Source organism: Staurois parvus, unplaced genomic scaffold, assembly GCF_062004578.1.
Source record: "Staurois parvus isolate SC_StPar_1 unplaced genomic scaffold, SC_StPar_1.0 ptg003383l, whole genome shotgun sequence".
NCBI lineage: Eukaryota > Metazoa > Chordata > Amphibia > Anura > Ranidae > Staurois > Staurois parvus.
The window spans coordinates 20,872-34,854 of record NW_028321179.1 but is presented as its reverse complement, the minus strand read 5'-3'; the positions used below and the strand labels follow the sequence as shown (position 1 = coordinate 34,854).

At 47.8% G+C, this 13,983-nt stretch overlaps 1 protein-coding gene across 1 annotated transcript; it reads left to right on the top strand.

Annotated features, from left to right (window-relative positions):
- The first annotated feature begins 1,077 nt into the window (after window positions 1-1,077).
- LOC149428229 (sodium/potassium-transporting ATPase subunit beta-2-like) lies at window positions 1,078-13,714 on the top strand. Its single transcript, XM_089667577.1, has 6 exons — window positions 1,078-1,232; window positions 3,573-3,674; window positions 3,791-3,984; window positions 6,806-6,877; window positions 10,825-10,926; window positions 12,110-13,714. The coding sequence occupies exons 1-6, from the start codon at window positions 1,175-1,177 to the stop codon at window positions 12,269-12,271; spliced, it is 690 nt and encodes a 229-aa protein (XP_089523703.1). The 5' UTR covers window positions 1,078-1,174; the 3' UTR covers window positions 12,272-13,714.
- Window positions 13,715-13,983: the final 269 nt, after the last annotated feature.

Here is a 13,983-nt window from a genome sequence, read left to right as displayed (position 1 = left end):
CACCCCACATCACCGTTCAGGGGAACCCTCCTCTACAGCACCCCACATCACCGTTCAGGGGAACCCTCCTCTACAGCACCCCCACATCACCATTCAGGGGAACCCTCCTCTACAACACCCCACATCACCGTTCAGGGGAACCCTCCTCTACACCCCACATCACCGTTCAGGGGAACCCTCCTCTACAGCACCCCACATCACCGTTCAGGGGAACCCTCCTCTACTGCACCCCACATAACCATTCAGGGGAACCCTCCTCTACAGCACCTTACATCACCATTCAGGGGAACCCTCCACTACAGCACCCCACATCACCATTCAGGGGAACCCTCCTCTACAGCACCCCACATCACCATTCAGGGGAACCCTCCTCTACAGCACCCCACATCACCATTCAGGGAAACCCTCCTCTACAGCACCCCACATCACCGTTCAGGGGAACCCTCCTCTACAGCACCCCCACATCACCATTCAGGGGAACCCTCCTCTACAACACCCCACATCACCGTTCAGGGGAACCCTCCTCTACACCCCACATCACCGTTCAGGGGAACCCTCCTCTACAGCACCCCACATCACCGTTCAGGGGAACCCTCCTCTACTGCACCCCACATAACCATTCAGGGGAACCCTCCTCTACAGCACTCCACATCACCATTCAGGGGAATCCTCCTTTACAGCACCTTACATCACCGTTCACGGCGATCATTCTCTATTGCACCCCACATCACAGTTCATGGGGATCCTCCTCTACAACACCTCGCATCACCGTTCAAGGGGATCCTCCTCTACAGCACCCCACATCACCATTCAAGGGGATCCTCCTCTACAGCACCCCACATCACAGTTCAGGGGGATCCTCCTCTACAGCACCCCACATCACATTTTAGGGGAATCATTCTCTATTGCACCCCACATCACCATTCAAGGGGATCCTCCTCTACAGCACCCCACATTACCATTCAAGGGGATCCTCCTCTACAGCACCCACATCACAGTTCCGGGGGCCCTCTCTGTCCTCTGTCCCTGTGTTATTAGGTGGGTCCTGGTCCTTACACAAGATACGAGATGAATATGATTCTTCCTTTGCCTCCTCCCCCCAGCTCTGATCATCATCTTCTATTTGGTGTTCTATGCTGTCCTCTCCGGAATCTTTGCTCTCTGTCTGTTTGTGATGCTGCAGACCATCGACGAAAATTATCCAAAATATGAAGATCGACTATTAAATCCAGGTAAGAGGGAATCCCCCTAAGGCTCATCATCTGTTTCCCATGGGGGGTTGCATTGATTAGTTGGAGAAGTTCATTGTGTACCACCAAGAGACCTCTCTGTGATGGAGAAAGCTGGATGCAAATATCTCAGAACAAGAAAAACCCCCCAAGCAGGAAATAGAGAGCAGAATACGGTGCAAGAGATACAGGGAAATGTCCAACGATGTGTCTGCACTGTGAGGACTGGGATGAGGCCCTATATGTCTGAAGAGGGAGAGGGAAAGCTGGCAATCTTTCATGAGGTCATGGTGAAGGGGTCAACTCAGTTTTTGGGGAGTACATTGCAGAGTAGGTGAGACATCAGTCTTTGGGGAGAAGATGGTGGAGTAGACAAACCATCAGTCTTTGGGGAGAAGATGGTGGAGTAGACAAACCATCAGTCTTTGGGGAGAAGATGGTGGAGTAGACAAACCATCAGTCTTTGGGGAGAACATGGTGGAGTAGACAAACCATCAGTCTTTGGGGAGAACATGGTGGAGTAGACAAACCATCAGTCTTTGGGGAGAACATGGTGGAGTAGACAAACCATCAGTCTTTGGGGAGAACATGGTGGAGTAGACAAACCATCAGTCTTTGGGGAGAACATGGTGGAGTAGACAAACCATCAGTCTTTGGGGAGAACATGGTGGAGTAGACAAACCATCAGTCTTTGGGGAGAACATGGTGGAGTAGACAAACCATCAGTCTTTGGGGAGAACATGGTGGAGTAGACAAACCATCAGTCTTTGGGGAGAACATGGTGGAGTAGACAAACCATCAGTCTTTGGGGAGAACATGGTGGAGTAGACAAACCATCAGTCTTTGGGGAGAACATGGTGGAGTAGACAAACCATCAGTCTTTGGGGAGAACATGGTGGAGTAGACAAACCATCAGTCTTTGGGGAGAACATGGTGGAGTAGACAAACCATCAGTCTTTGCGGAGAACATGGTGGAGTAGACAAACCATCAGTCTTTGGGGAGAACATGGTGGAGTAGACAAACCATCAGTCTGTGGGGAGAACATGGATGAGTGGGCGAGCTGTTAACCTTTGAGGAGAAAAAGATGGAAAGGGGGAAGCTTTTATTCTTTGGGGAGAACATGTTGGAGCAGATAAACCATTAGTCTGTGGGGAGGTCATAGTTTAGTGTGTGAACTGTCAGGCTTTGTGAAGAATATGGTGGAATAGCCGATGTGTCAGTCTGTGGGGAGGTCATGATGCAGTGGGTGAACCATCAACCTTTGGAGAGAACATGGTGGAGTGGGCAAGACATCAGTCTTTGGGAGAACATGTTGGATTAGGTAATATGTCTGTCCGTGGGGAGGTCATGATGCAGTGGGTGAACAATCGGTTTTTGGGAAGAATATGGTGGAGTATATGAACAGTGAGTCTGTGGGGAGGTCTTGGTGCAGTGGGTGAACCCTCAGTCTTTAGGGAGCACACTGCAATGTAGGTGAGACATCAGTCTTTGGGGAGAACATGGTGGAGTAAACAAACTGTCAGTCTTTGGGAAGAACTGTTAACCTTTGAGAAGAAAAAGGATGGAAAGGGGGAAACTTTCATTCTTTGGGGAGAACATGGTGGAGTGGGCAAGCCATCAGTCTTTGGGAGAACATGGTAGAGTAGGCAATCTGTCTGTCTGTGGGGAGGTTATGATGCAGTGGGTGAACCATAAGTCTTTGGGGAGAATATGGTGGAGTATATGAACAGTGAGTCTGTGGGGAGGTCTTGGTGCAGTGGGTGAACTGTCAGTCCTTGTGGTGAACATGGTGTAGACAAACCGTAAGTCTTTGAGTAGAACATGGTGGAGTATATGAACAGTGAGTCTGTGGGGAGGTCTTGGTGCAGTGGGTGAACTGTCAGTCCTTGTGGTGAACATGGTGTAGACAAACCGTAAGTCTTTGAGGAGAACATGGTGGAGTATATGAACAGTGAGTCTGTGGGGAGGTCTCGGTGCAGTGGGTGAACTGTCAGTCTTTGGGGAGAACATGGTGGTGTGGGTGAGCTGTTAACCTTTCAGGAGCAAATGGATGTAAAGAGGGAAGCTGTCAGTCTTTGGGAAGAACATGGAGGAGTAGAAAACCATCAGTCTGTGATGAGGTCTTGGTACAGTGGGTGAACTGTCAGTCTTTGTGGAGATCATGGTGGAGTAGACGATCAGTCGGTCTGTAGAAATCACGAAGCACTGGGACATTGGTCTTTGGGGAGAACATGGTGGAAAGGCAGAGCTGTCAGTCAATAAGGAGAACATTTTATACCAGGAGTTAGCACACCATCAACACATTTTTCTTTTATTCATATCTGTGTCCTCTCTCCTTGCAGGGTTAATGATCAGACCCAACATACAGTCCCTACAGATCACGTTTAATGGACAGAACAGTACCTGGCAGCAGTATGTTGATGGCATCGATTCTGCTCTGCAAGGTGAGTCCACAAAGATCTCCTATACCTTCTATCTGTCATCCATGATATTTCTCAGAAGTGCAGGTCCAATCTAATGTCCCATCTCTCTGAGGAACCTTCTTGCTTCTGTCCCGCAGGTTATGACCAATTCACCCAGCAGCAAAGAGGCATCAATTGTGCATTCCAAGACTACTTCAAACAGGACAACATCACTGCCCCCAAGCAAGCTTGTCAGTTCACACGGGACCTTCTAGGTAGCTGCTCCGGGCTGAATGATACCTCCTATGGATATGCCAATGGAATGCCATGTGTGCTCATCAAAATGAACCGGGTGAGGCATCTTGGGAAATGGAGTGGGAGAGATTGACCAAATATTAAACACCCCCATATCTCTATACCCCCTTACCCTCCATCTCTGAATGTTACCCTCTATACCCCTATATGTTACCCTCCATCTCTGAATGTTACCCTCTATACCCCTATATGTTACCCTCCATCTCTGAATGTTACCCTCTATACCCCTATATGTTACCCTCCATCTCTGAATGTTACCCTCTATACCCCTATATGTTACCCTCTATACCTCTATATCTTACCCTCCATACCCCTATATGTTACCCTTTATACCTCTATATGTTACCCTCCATCTCTATATCTTACCCTCTATACCCCTATATGTTACCCTCTATACCCCTATATGTGACCCTCTATACCCCTATATGTTACCCTCTATACCTCTATACATTACCCTCTATACGTTACCCTCTATACCCCTATATGTTACCCTCCATCTCTGAATGTTACCCTCTATACCCCTATATGTTACCCTCTATACCCCTATATGTTACCCTCTATACCTCTATACATTACCCTCTATACGTTACCCTCTATACCCCTATATGTTACCCTCCATCTCTGAATGTTACCCTCTATACCCCTATATGTTACCCTCTATACCCCTATATGTTACCCTCCATCTCTATATGTTACCCTCTATACCCCTATATGTTACCCTCTATACCCCTATATGTTACCCTCTATACCCCTATATGTTACCCTCCATACCCCTATATGTTACCCTCCATCTCTATATATTACCCTCTATACCCCTATATGTTACCCTCCATCTCTATATGTTACCCTCTATACCCCTATATGTTACCCTCCATCTCTATATGTTACCTTCTATACCCCTATATGTTACCCTCCATCTCTATATGTTACCCTCTATACCTCTATATGATACCCTCTATACCCCTATATGTTACCCTCTATACCCCTATATGTTACCCTCCATCTCTATATGTTACCCTCTATACCCCTATATGTTACCCTCCATCTCTATATGTTACCCTCTATACCTCTATATGTTACCCTCCATCTCTATATGTTACTCTCTATACCCCTATATGTTACCCTCCATCTCTATATGTTACCCTCTATATCCCTATATGTTACCCTCCATCTCTATATGTTACCCTCTATACCCCTATATGTTACCCTCCATCTCTATATGTTACCCTCTATACCCCTATATGTTACCCTCCATCTCTATATGTTACCCTCTATACCTCTATATGTTACCCTCCATCTCTATATGTTACCCTCTATACCCCTATATGTTACCCTCCATCTCTATATATTACCCTCTATATCCCTATATGTTACCCTCCATCTCTATATGTTACCCTCTATACCCCTATATGTTACCCTCTATACCCCTATATGTTACCCTCCATCTCTATATCTTACCCTCCATACCCCTATATGTTACCCTCCATCTCTATATATTACCCTCTATACCCCTATATGTTACCCTCCATCTCTATATGTTACCCTCTATACCCCTATATGTTACCCTCCATCTCTATATGTTACCCTCCATCTCTATATGTTACCCTCCATCTCTATACGTTACCCTCTATACCCCTATATGTTACCCTCCATCTCTATATGTTACCCTCCATCTCTATATGTTACCCTCTATACCCCTATATGTTACCTTCTATACCCCTATATGTTACCCTCCATCTCTATATGTTACCCTCCATCTCTATATGTTACCCTCTATACCCCTATATGTTACCCTCCATCTCTATATCTTACCCTCCATACCCCTATATGTTACCCTCCATCTCTATATGTTACCCTCTATACCCCTATATGTTACCCTCCATCTCTATATCTTACCCTCCATACCCCTATATGTTACCCTCCATCTCTATATGTTACCCTCTATACCCCTATATGTTACCCTCCATCTCTATATGTTACCCTCTATACCCCTATATGTTACCCTCCATCTCTATATGTTACCCTCTATACCCCTATATGTTACCCTCTATACCTCTATATGTTACCCCCATTTCTATAGTATTGTACCCCCATCTCTATAGTTTGTTTCCCCCTCCCCTCTTTATGTTACCCCCCTCTCTGAAGTATTTTACCCCTCAACCCTCTATATGTTACCCTCCATCTCTATAATATTTTACCCACCATCCTTGATACCCCCCTGTATATGTTACTCCCATCTGTATAGTATTTTACCATCCATCCCTCTATATGTTACCCCCAACTCCATAGTTGGTTACCCCCCACCCCTCTGTATGTTACCCCCATCTCTATAATATTTTACACACCATCCTTCTATATGTCCCCCCCATCTCTATGTGTCACCCTCCATCTCTCTTTATGTTACCCCTCATCTCTATAGTTTGTTACCCCCCTGCCCCTCTATATGTTACCCCCATCTCTATAGCATTTTACCCCCCGTCCCTCTATATGTTACTCCCCATCTTTATCGGCTGTTACCCCTATATATATATATATATATATATATATATATATATATTACCCCATCTCTATAGGTTGTTGCCCCCCACCCCACTATATATTACCCGCCACCTCCATATGCTACCCCCGCCCCTCTATCTCTCTGAATGTTACCCCCCTCTATATGTTACCCCAAATCTCTATAGTATCTTACCCCCCTATCCCATCTTTATATGTTGCCCTCCCATCCCTCTATATGTCACCCTCCATCTCTGTGAATGTTACCCCACCTCCTAGTCTGTGAGCCAGTGTCTCTATGCATTAGCCCCATCGCTGTACCTCTGAGTGTTGGTCCTCATCATTCTTCTCTATTATGACAGGTGGTAAGTTTCATCCCACGAATCATCCCGGGCTTCTCCAACACCTCCATCACCATCAACTGTACCGCCAAGGTGAGTATATGGTGGGCTCACAGCTTGTCATTACCTCTCTTCATTGTCTACAGAAGAAAAAACTGGCTGTAAATGAGACAATGAGAGGTGGGGCCTATAGGGGGCACCATAGGCTCCTCCTAGAGAACCTCATAGTCCACCCTTCCATGTCATAAGGACTGCACCTCCCTATTATAAAGAATAAACATGCCCCTGATAGGGAGAGACATACATAGTATATCTGGATAAGGGTGGAGCCCATGGAAGATGCCATAGAGCCGCCCTATAAACGCATTTCCAACCCTAAACCTCCTTTTATGTCATTCCCAGTATAAAAAAAAGACATCCCTATTATATACTGTATAGGTATATGGGTACCCCTATAGAGGAGGCAGGTAGAGGTAGAACATATAGAAGATCTATAACTTAGCCCCCTATAGACCCCCATAGCCAGCCCCAGCCTATGGCTCATACAGATACCCATATAGACAATATACACCCCTATGATACAGAATATGGAACCCTATAGAGGAGGAAGGTAGAGGTGGAACATATATAAGATCTATAACTTAGCCCCCTATAGACCCCCATAGCCAGCCCCAGCCTATGGCTCATACAGATACCCATATAGACAATATACACCCCTATGATACAGAATATGGAATGTAACCCTATAGAAGAGGCAGGTAGAGGTGGAACATATATAAGATCTATAACTTAGCCCCCTATAGACCCCCATAGCCAGCCCCAGCCTATGGCTCATACAGATATCCATATAGACAATATACACCCCTATGATACAGAATATGGAATGTAACCCTATAGAGGAGGCAGATAGAGATGGAACATATAGAGAATCTGTATAGACATTTATATGGACCATAGAGATGCACCTGATAGCCCCCCATAGACAGCCTCTGCCCTTACCCCATGCAGGCACCCAGTATATGGAATATACAGAATGTGGTAGATGAGGCAGGAAGAGGTGGAACATATAGAAAATGTGTATATTCATGTTATAGACCCTTCCCTATACATATATCCTGCTACAGAGAATACACTATACAGGTGAAACTGGAACTATGAGAATCTGGTGCATTCATTCATTCATTGATTTCAGTGCAGCAACTTAAAAGGTGACACTAATATATGAGACTCATTCCATGCAAAGCAAGATAGTTCCAGCCGTGATTTGTCATCATTGTGATGATTATGACTTACAGCTCATGAAAACCCCAAATCCACAATCTCAGAAAATGAGAATATTCCATGCAATCAATAAAACACGGATTGTACATAGAACAATATCGCACCTCTGAAAAGTAGAAGCTGCATATGTACTCAGTACTTGGTTGGGGCCCCTTTTGCAGCAATTACTGCCTCAATGCGGCGTGGCATGGAAGCTATCAGCCTGTGGCCCTGCTGAGGTGTTATGGAAGACCAGGATGCTTCAATAGCGGCCTTCAGCTCTTCTGCATTGTTACGTCTCATGTCTCTCATCTTTCTCTTGGCAATGTCCCATAGATTCTCTATGGGGTTCAGGTCAGGCCAGTTTGCTGGCCAATCAAGCACAGTAATCCCACGGTCATTGAACCAGGTTTTGGTGCTTTTGGCAGTGTGGGCGGAGCCAAGTCCTACTGGAAAATGAAGTCAGCATCCCCATAAAGCTGGTCTGCAGAAGGAAGCAGGAAGTGCTCCAAAATCTCCTGGTAGACGGCTGCGGTGACCCTGGACTTAATGAAGCACAGTGGGCCAACACCAGCAGATGACATTGTTCCCCAAACCAACACAGACTGTGGAAACTTCACACTGGACTTCAAGCATCTTGCAGTGTGTGCCTCTCCATTCTTCCTCCATACTCGGGGCCCTTGGGCCTCTCCATTCTTCCTCCACACTCGGGGTCCTTGGGCCTCCCCATTCTTCCTCCACACTCGGGGTCCTTGGGCCTCCCCATTCTTCCTCCACACTCGGGGTCCTTGGGCCTCTCCATTCTTCCTCCACACTCGGGGTCCTTGGGCCTCTCCATTCTTCCTCCACACTCGGGGTCCTTGGGCCTCTCCATTCTTCCTCCACACTCGGGGTCCTTGGGCCTCTCCATTCTTCCTCCACACTCGGGGCCCTTGGGCCTCTCCATTCTTCCTCCACACTCGGGGCCCTTGGGCCTCTCCATTCTTCCTCCACACTCGGGGCCCTTGGGCCTCTCCATTCTTCCTCCACACTCGGGGCCCTTGGGCCTCTCCATTCTTCCTCCACATTCTGGGCCCTTGGGCCTCTCCATTCTTCCTCCACATTCTGGGCCCTTGGGCCTCTCCATTCTTCCTCCATACTCGGGGTCCTTGGGCCTCTCCATTCTTCCTCCATACTCGGGGACCTTGGGCCTCTCCATTCTTCCTCCATACTCGGGGACCTTGGGCCTCTCCATTCTTCCTCCATACTTGGGGACCTTGGGCCTCTCCATTCTTCCTCCATACTCGGGATCCTTGGGCCTCTCCATTCTTCCTCCATACTCGGGGTCCTTGGGCCTCTCCATTCTTCCTCCATACTCGGGGTCCTTGGGCCTCTCCATTCTTCCTCCATACTCGGGGTCCTTGGGCCTCTCAATTCTTCCTCCATACTCGGGGACCTTGGGCCTCTCCATTCTTCCTCCATACTCGGGATCCTTGGGCCTCTCCATTCTTCCTCCATACTCGGGGTCCTTGGGCCTCTCCATTCTTCCTCCATACTCGGGGTCCTTGGGCCTCTCCATTCTTCCTCCATACTCGGGGTCCTTGGGCCTCTCCATTCTTCCTCCATACTCGGGGTCCTTGGGCCTCTCCATTCTTCCTCCATACTCGGGGTCCTTGGGCCTCTCCATTCTTCCTCCATACTCAGGGTCCTTGGTTTCCAAATGAGATGCAAAAGTTGCTCTCACCAGAAAAGAGGAGTTTGGACCACTGAGCACAGACCAGGTCTGTTTTTCTTTAGCCCAGGTGAGACGCTTCTGGCATTGTGTGTTGTTCAGGAGCGGCTTGACAAGAGGAATACGACATTTGAAGCCCATGTCCAGGATCCGTCTGTGTGTGGTGGCTCTTGATGCACTGACTCCAGCCTCAGTCCACTCCTTGTGAAAGTCCCCAACAATTTGAATGGCCTTTTCCTGACAATCCTCTCCAGGCTGCGGTCATCCCTGCTGCTTGTGCACCTTTTTCTTCCACACTTTTCCCTTCCACATAACTTTCTATTAATGTGCTTTGATACAGCACTTTGGGAACATCCAACTTCTTCTGCAATTCCCTTTTGAGGCTTTCCCTCCTTATGGAGGGTGTCAGTGATGGTGTCAGGTCAGCAGTCTTTCCCATGATTGTGATTCCTACTGAACCAGACTGAGAGACCATTGAAAGGCTCAGGAACCCTTTGCAGGTGTTATGGCTGAATGAGCTGATTAGAGTGGGACACTTTGAGCCGAGATTATTCCACCTTTTCACAAGATTCTCATTTTCTGAGATTGTGGATTTGGGGTTTTCATGAGCTGTAAGCCATAATCATCACAATGATGACAAATCACGGCTTGAACTATCTTGCTTTGCATGGAATGAGTCTCATGTATTAGTTTCACCTTCTAAATTGCTGCACTGAAATAAATGAACTTTTTCACCAGATTCTCATTTTTTGAGTTTCACCTGTATGTTAGAATTGTTCCAATGATATATGGGGAAGATCATCCAGGGCCATATAGACGCCATTACTCCTCATCTTGATTATTCCCCTGCAATCTATAGATTATTGATTATTGTCCCGGCCTGTCCCGGGATTGGCAGTAATAGGAACAGAGAAATCTTGTTCTTGTGTAGCGTCTTCTCAGGGGTTCCGGTGATATAAGAATGAGAATTCCAATATAAAATAATCCCCATGGGACGTATGATGGGAAGTGATGGATAATCAATAATTGTGATATCACTCCAGTGTCTGATGCCTCTCTCCTCTCCTAGAACGACAATCTCCTGGGCAGCAGAGTCTACTTCCCCAGCACCAGCCAGGGCCTGGGCAGCATCGACCTTAAGTACTACCCCTACTATGGAAATCGGGCACAGGTAAGGACCTCCCACAGGGTGCCAGAGGGGGCAGAACACCAAGACTTACCCGGGTATAGGGCAGTAAGAACATCTGGGGATAGGACTGTACAGTCCATTGGGTCCTTCCATATATTACCCCTACCATGGAAACTGGGCATGGGTAATTACCTCTTGAAGGGTGCCCTAGAGGGTGGATACCAAGCCTTTCCCCAGGTATAGGGCAATGTGAACATCTGGGGATAGGACTGTTCAGTCCTTCCATATATTACCCCTACCATAGAAACTGGGCATAGGTAAGGACCTTTCAAAGGGTGCCAGAGGGGGCAGAACATCAGGACGTACCCCGGGTATAGGGCAATGTGAACATCTGGGACTGTCCAGTCCATTGGGTCCGTCCATGTACTACCCCTACTATTGAAACTGGGTGCAGGTAAGGACCTCCCACAGGGTGCCAGAGGGGGCAGAACACCAAGTCTTACCCCAGGTATAGGGCAGTAAGAACATCTGGGGATAGGACCTTAAAGTCCATTGGGTCCTTCCATATATTACCCCTGCCATGAAAACTGGGCACAGGTAAGGACCTCCTGCAGGATGCCAGAGGGGGCAGAACGTCAATACTTACCCCAGGTATTGGTCAATGTGAACATCTGGGTATTGGACTGTCCAGTCCATTGGGTCAATCCATGTATTACACCTACTATGGAAACTGGGTATGAGTAAGAGCCTCCTGCAGGGTGCCAGGGAGGGACAGAACACCAAGCCTTATCCTGGATATAGGGCTGGGATTATACAGTCCATCAAATCCATCCATGTATTGCCCCTACTATGGAAACTGGGCATGGGTAAGGACCTCTCAAAGGGTGCCATAGGGGGCAGAACACCAAGACTTACCCCAGGTCTAGGGCAGTGTGAACATCAGAGGATAGAACTGTACAATTCATTGGGTCCATTCATGTATTACCCCTACTATAGACACCAAGGTAAGGTGAGAACCTCCTACAGGGTACAAGAGGGGGCAGAACACCAAGACTTACCCCAGGTATCAGGCAGTGTGAACATCTGAGGATATGGTTGTACAGTCTGTTGGGTCTGCCCAATCTTCTATAATGGGAATTGTCTCATATTTTGCCTCAGTCCAGGGTAGAATTTGATTCCCCTTCAGATAGTCACTGATTCCTCTCTGCTCTCCCCTCTCCTACAGCCAAACTACACCCAGCCGTTTGTGGCGGTGCAATTCCTGAACCTGACACAAAACATAGACCATCAGGTGGAATGTTTTGTGAACGCTGCCAACATCATCACCAATGACGACCGGGACAAATTCCAAGGACGAGTGTGCTTCACGTTGCAGTATAAGTCTTAGAGAGACATCCGGAGAGAAGACCATCCAAAGCCTCTCCTCATCCTTCCCACCATAGACTGACAGAGCCAGAAATGGCCTTCTTACTGGAAGATATCACTGCCTATGTCCACCTCACTCATACATCTGCCAGCATGGACAGACTGCCACGGTGGGCCTGGGGGGGGGCAATAAGAACAAGATTCTGGTGCCATGTGTGGGTCATTTCTTTCCAGAAACTGCCACCAAAAACCATGTGCCACCATCCCAGGGAGAATCCAAACATCTACCACCACCCCCAGTAAGCATCATCCAGACAACTACCACTCCCCACCAAGAAGCATCCAGACAGCTATCACCATACCAAGCAAAAAGTGTCCAGACAACTGCCAGTGTCCCCACCAAGTGTCCAGACAACTGCCAGTGTCCCCACCAAGTGTCCAGACAACTGCCAGTGTCCCCACCAAGTGTCCAGACAACTGCCAGTGTCCCCACAAAGTGTCCAGACAACTGCCAGTGTGCCCACAAAGTGTCCAGACAACTGCCAGTGTGCCCACAAAGTGTCCAGACAACTGCCAGTGTGCCCACAAAGTGTCCAGACAACTGCCAGTGTGCCCACAAAGTGTCCAGACAACTGCCAGTGTGCCCACAAAGTGTCCAGACAACTGCCACTGTCCCCACAAAGTGTCCAGACAACTGCCACTGTCCCCACAAAGTGTCCAGACAACTGCCACTGTCCCCACAAAGTGTCCAGACAACTGCCACTGTCCCCACAAAGTGTCCAGACAACTGCCACTGTCCCCACAAAGTGTCCAGACAACTGCCACTGTCCCCACAAAGTGTCCAGACAACTGCCACTGTCCCCAAAAACCATCCAGACAACTGACACTGTCCCCACAAACTATCCTAACAACTAACAGTGTCCCCACAGAGTATCCAGACAGCTGCCACTGTCCCCACAAAGTGTCCAGACAACTGCCACTGTCCCCACAAAGTGTCCAGACAACTGCCAGTGTCCCCACAAAGTGTCCAGACAACTGCCAGTGTCCCCACAAAGTGTCCTGACAACTGCCACTGTCCCCACAAAGTGTCCAGACAACTGCCACTGTCCCCACAAAGTGTCCTAAAAACTGCCACTGTCCCCAAAAACCATCCAGACAACTGCCACTGTCCCCACAAAGTGTCCAGACAACTGGCAACATTACAGGAAGAATGTTGAACTGTTTTTTGTTTTGTGGTTTTATCTTTGGAGATTTTAATTTTTACTAAATGTTTTCTAAACTAGAAATCTGCTCGCCATTTCTGTACACCCCCCACCACACACACTGACACACACTGACACACACTGACACACTGACACACCGTGTACTTGCTCTGTATATAATGATGTGTATATAATATATTTAATGTAAAGTGATTTTTGCTGCGCCGGCCCGTGTACCTCAATAAAATGCCGGTAACTTTCTACTCCATCTCACTCCATGGTATGTCGGGGGAATTAGCTGGGCAACGGGGACACACACATGAGATGGGGGATCCATCAATGATCTTCACTGATTGGGCGAATGTTACCCTCAGGTGACCCAAAAGCAAAATGTAGGTGGCGTTCAGATGAGAGGGAAGGTCTACTGTGAGTGCTGGCTGGGAAGGGAGCTCGTGCAGGCTCCAAGCTATGGCAATGTCAGGAGAGAAATATCCATAAGCAGACCCCATGTGGAGGAGTAAATGGCAGCCTC

Excerpts from the sequence above, each read along its gene's own strand:
- LOC149428229 (XM_089667577.1), top strand. The coding sequence starts at position 1,175 with ATGCTGCAGACCATCGACGAAAATTATCCAAAATATGAAGATCGACTA. Across the intron at positions 3,675-3,790 it reads CATCGATTCTGCTCTGCAAG|GTTATGACCAATTCACCCAG; the intron begins GTGAGTCCACAA and ends TCTGTCCCGCAG. Across the intron at positions 10,927-12,109 it reads ACTATGGAAATCGGGCACAG|CCAAACTACACCCAGCCGTT; the intron begins GTAAGGACCTCC and ends CCTCTCCTACAG.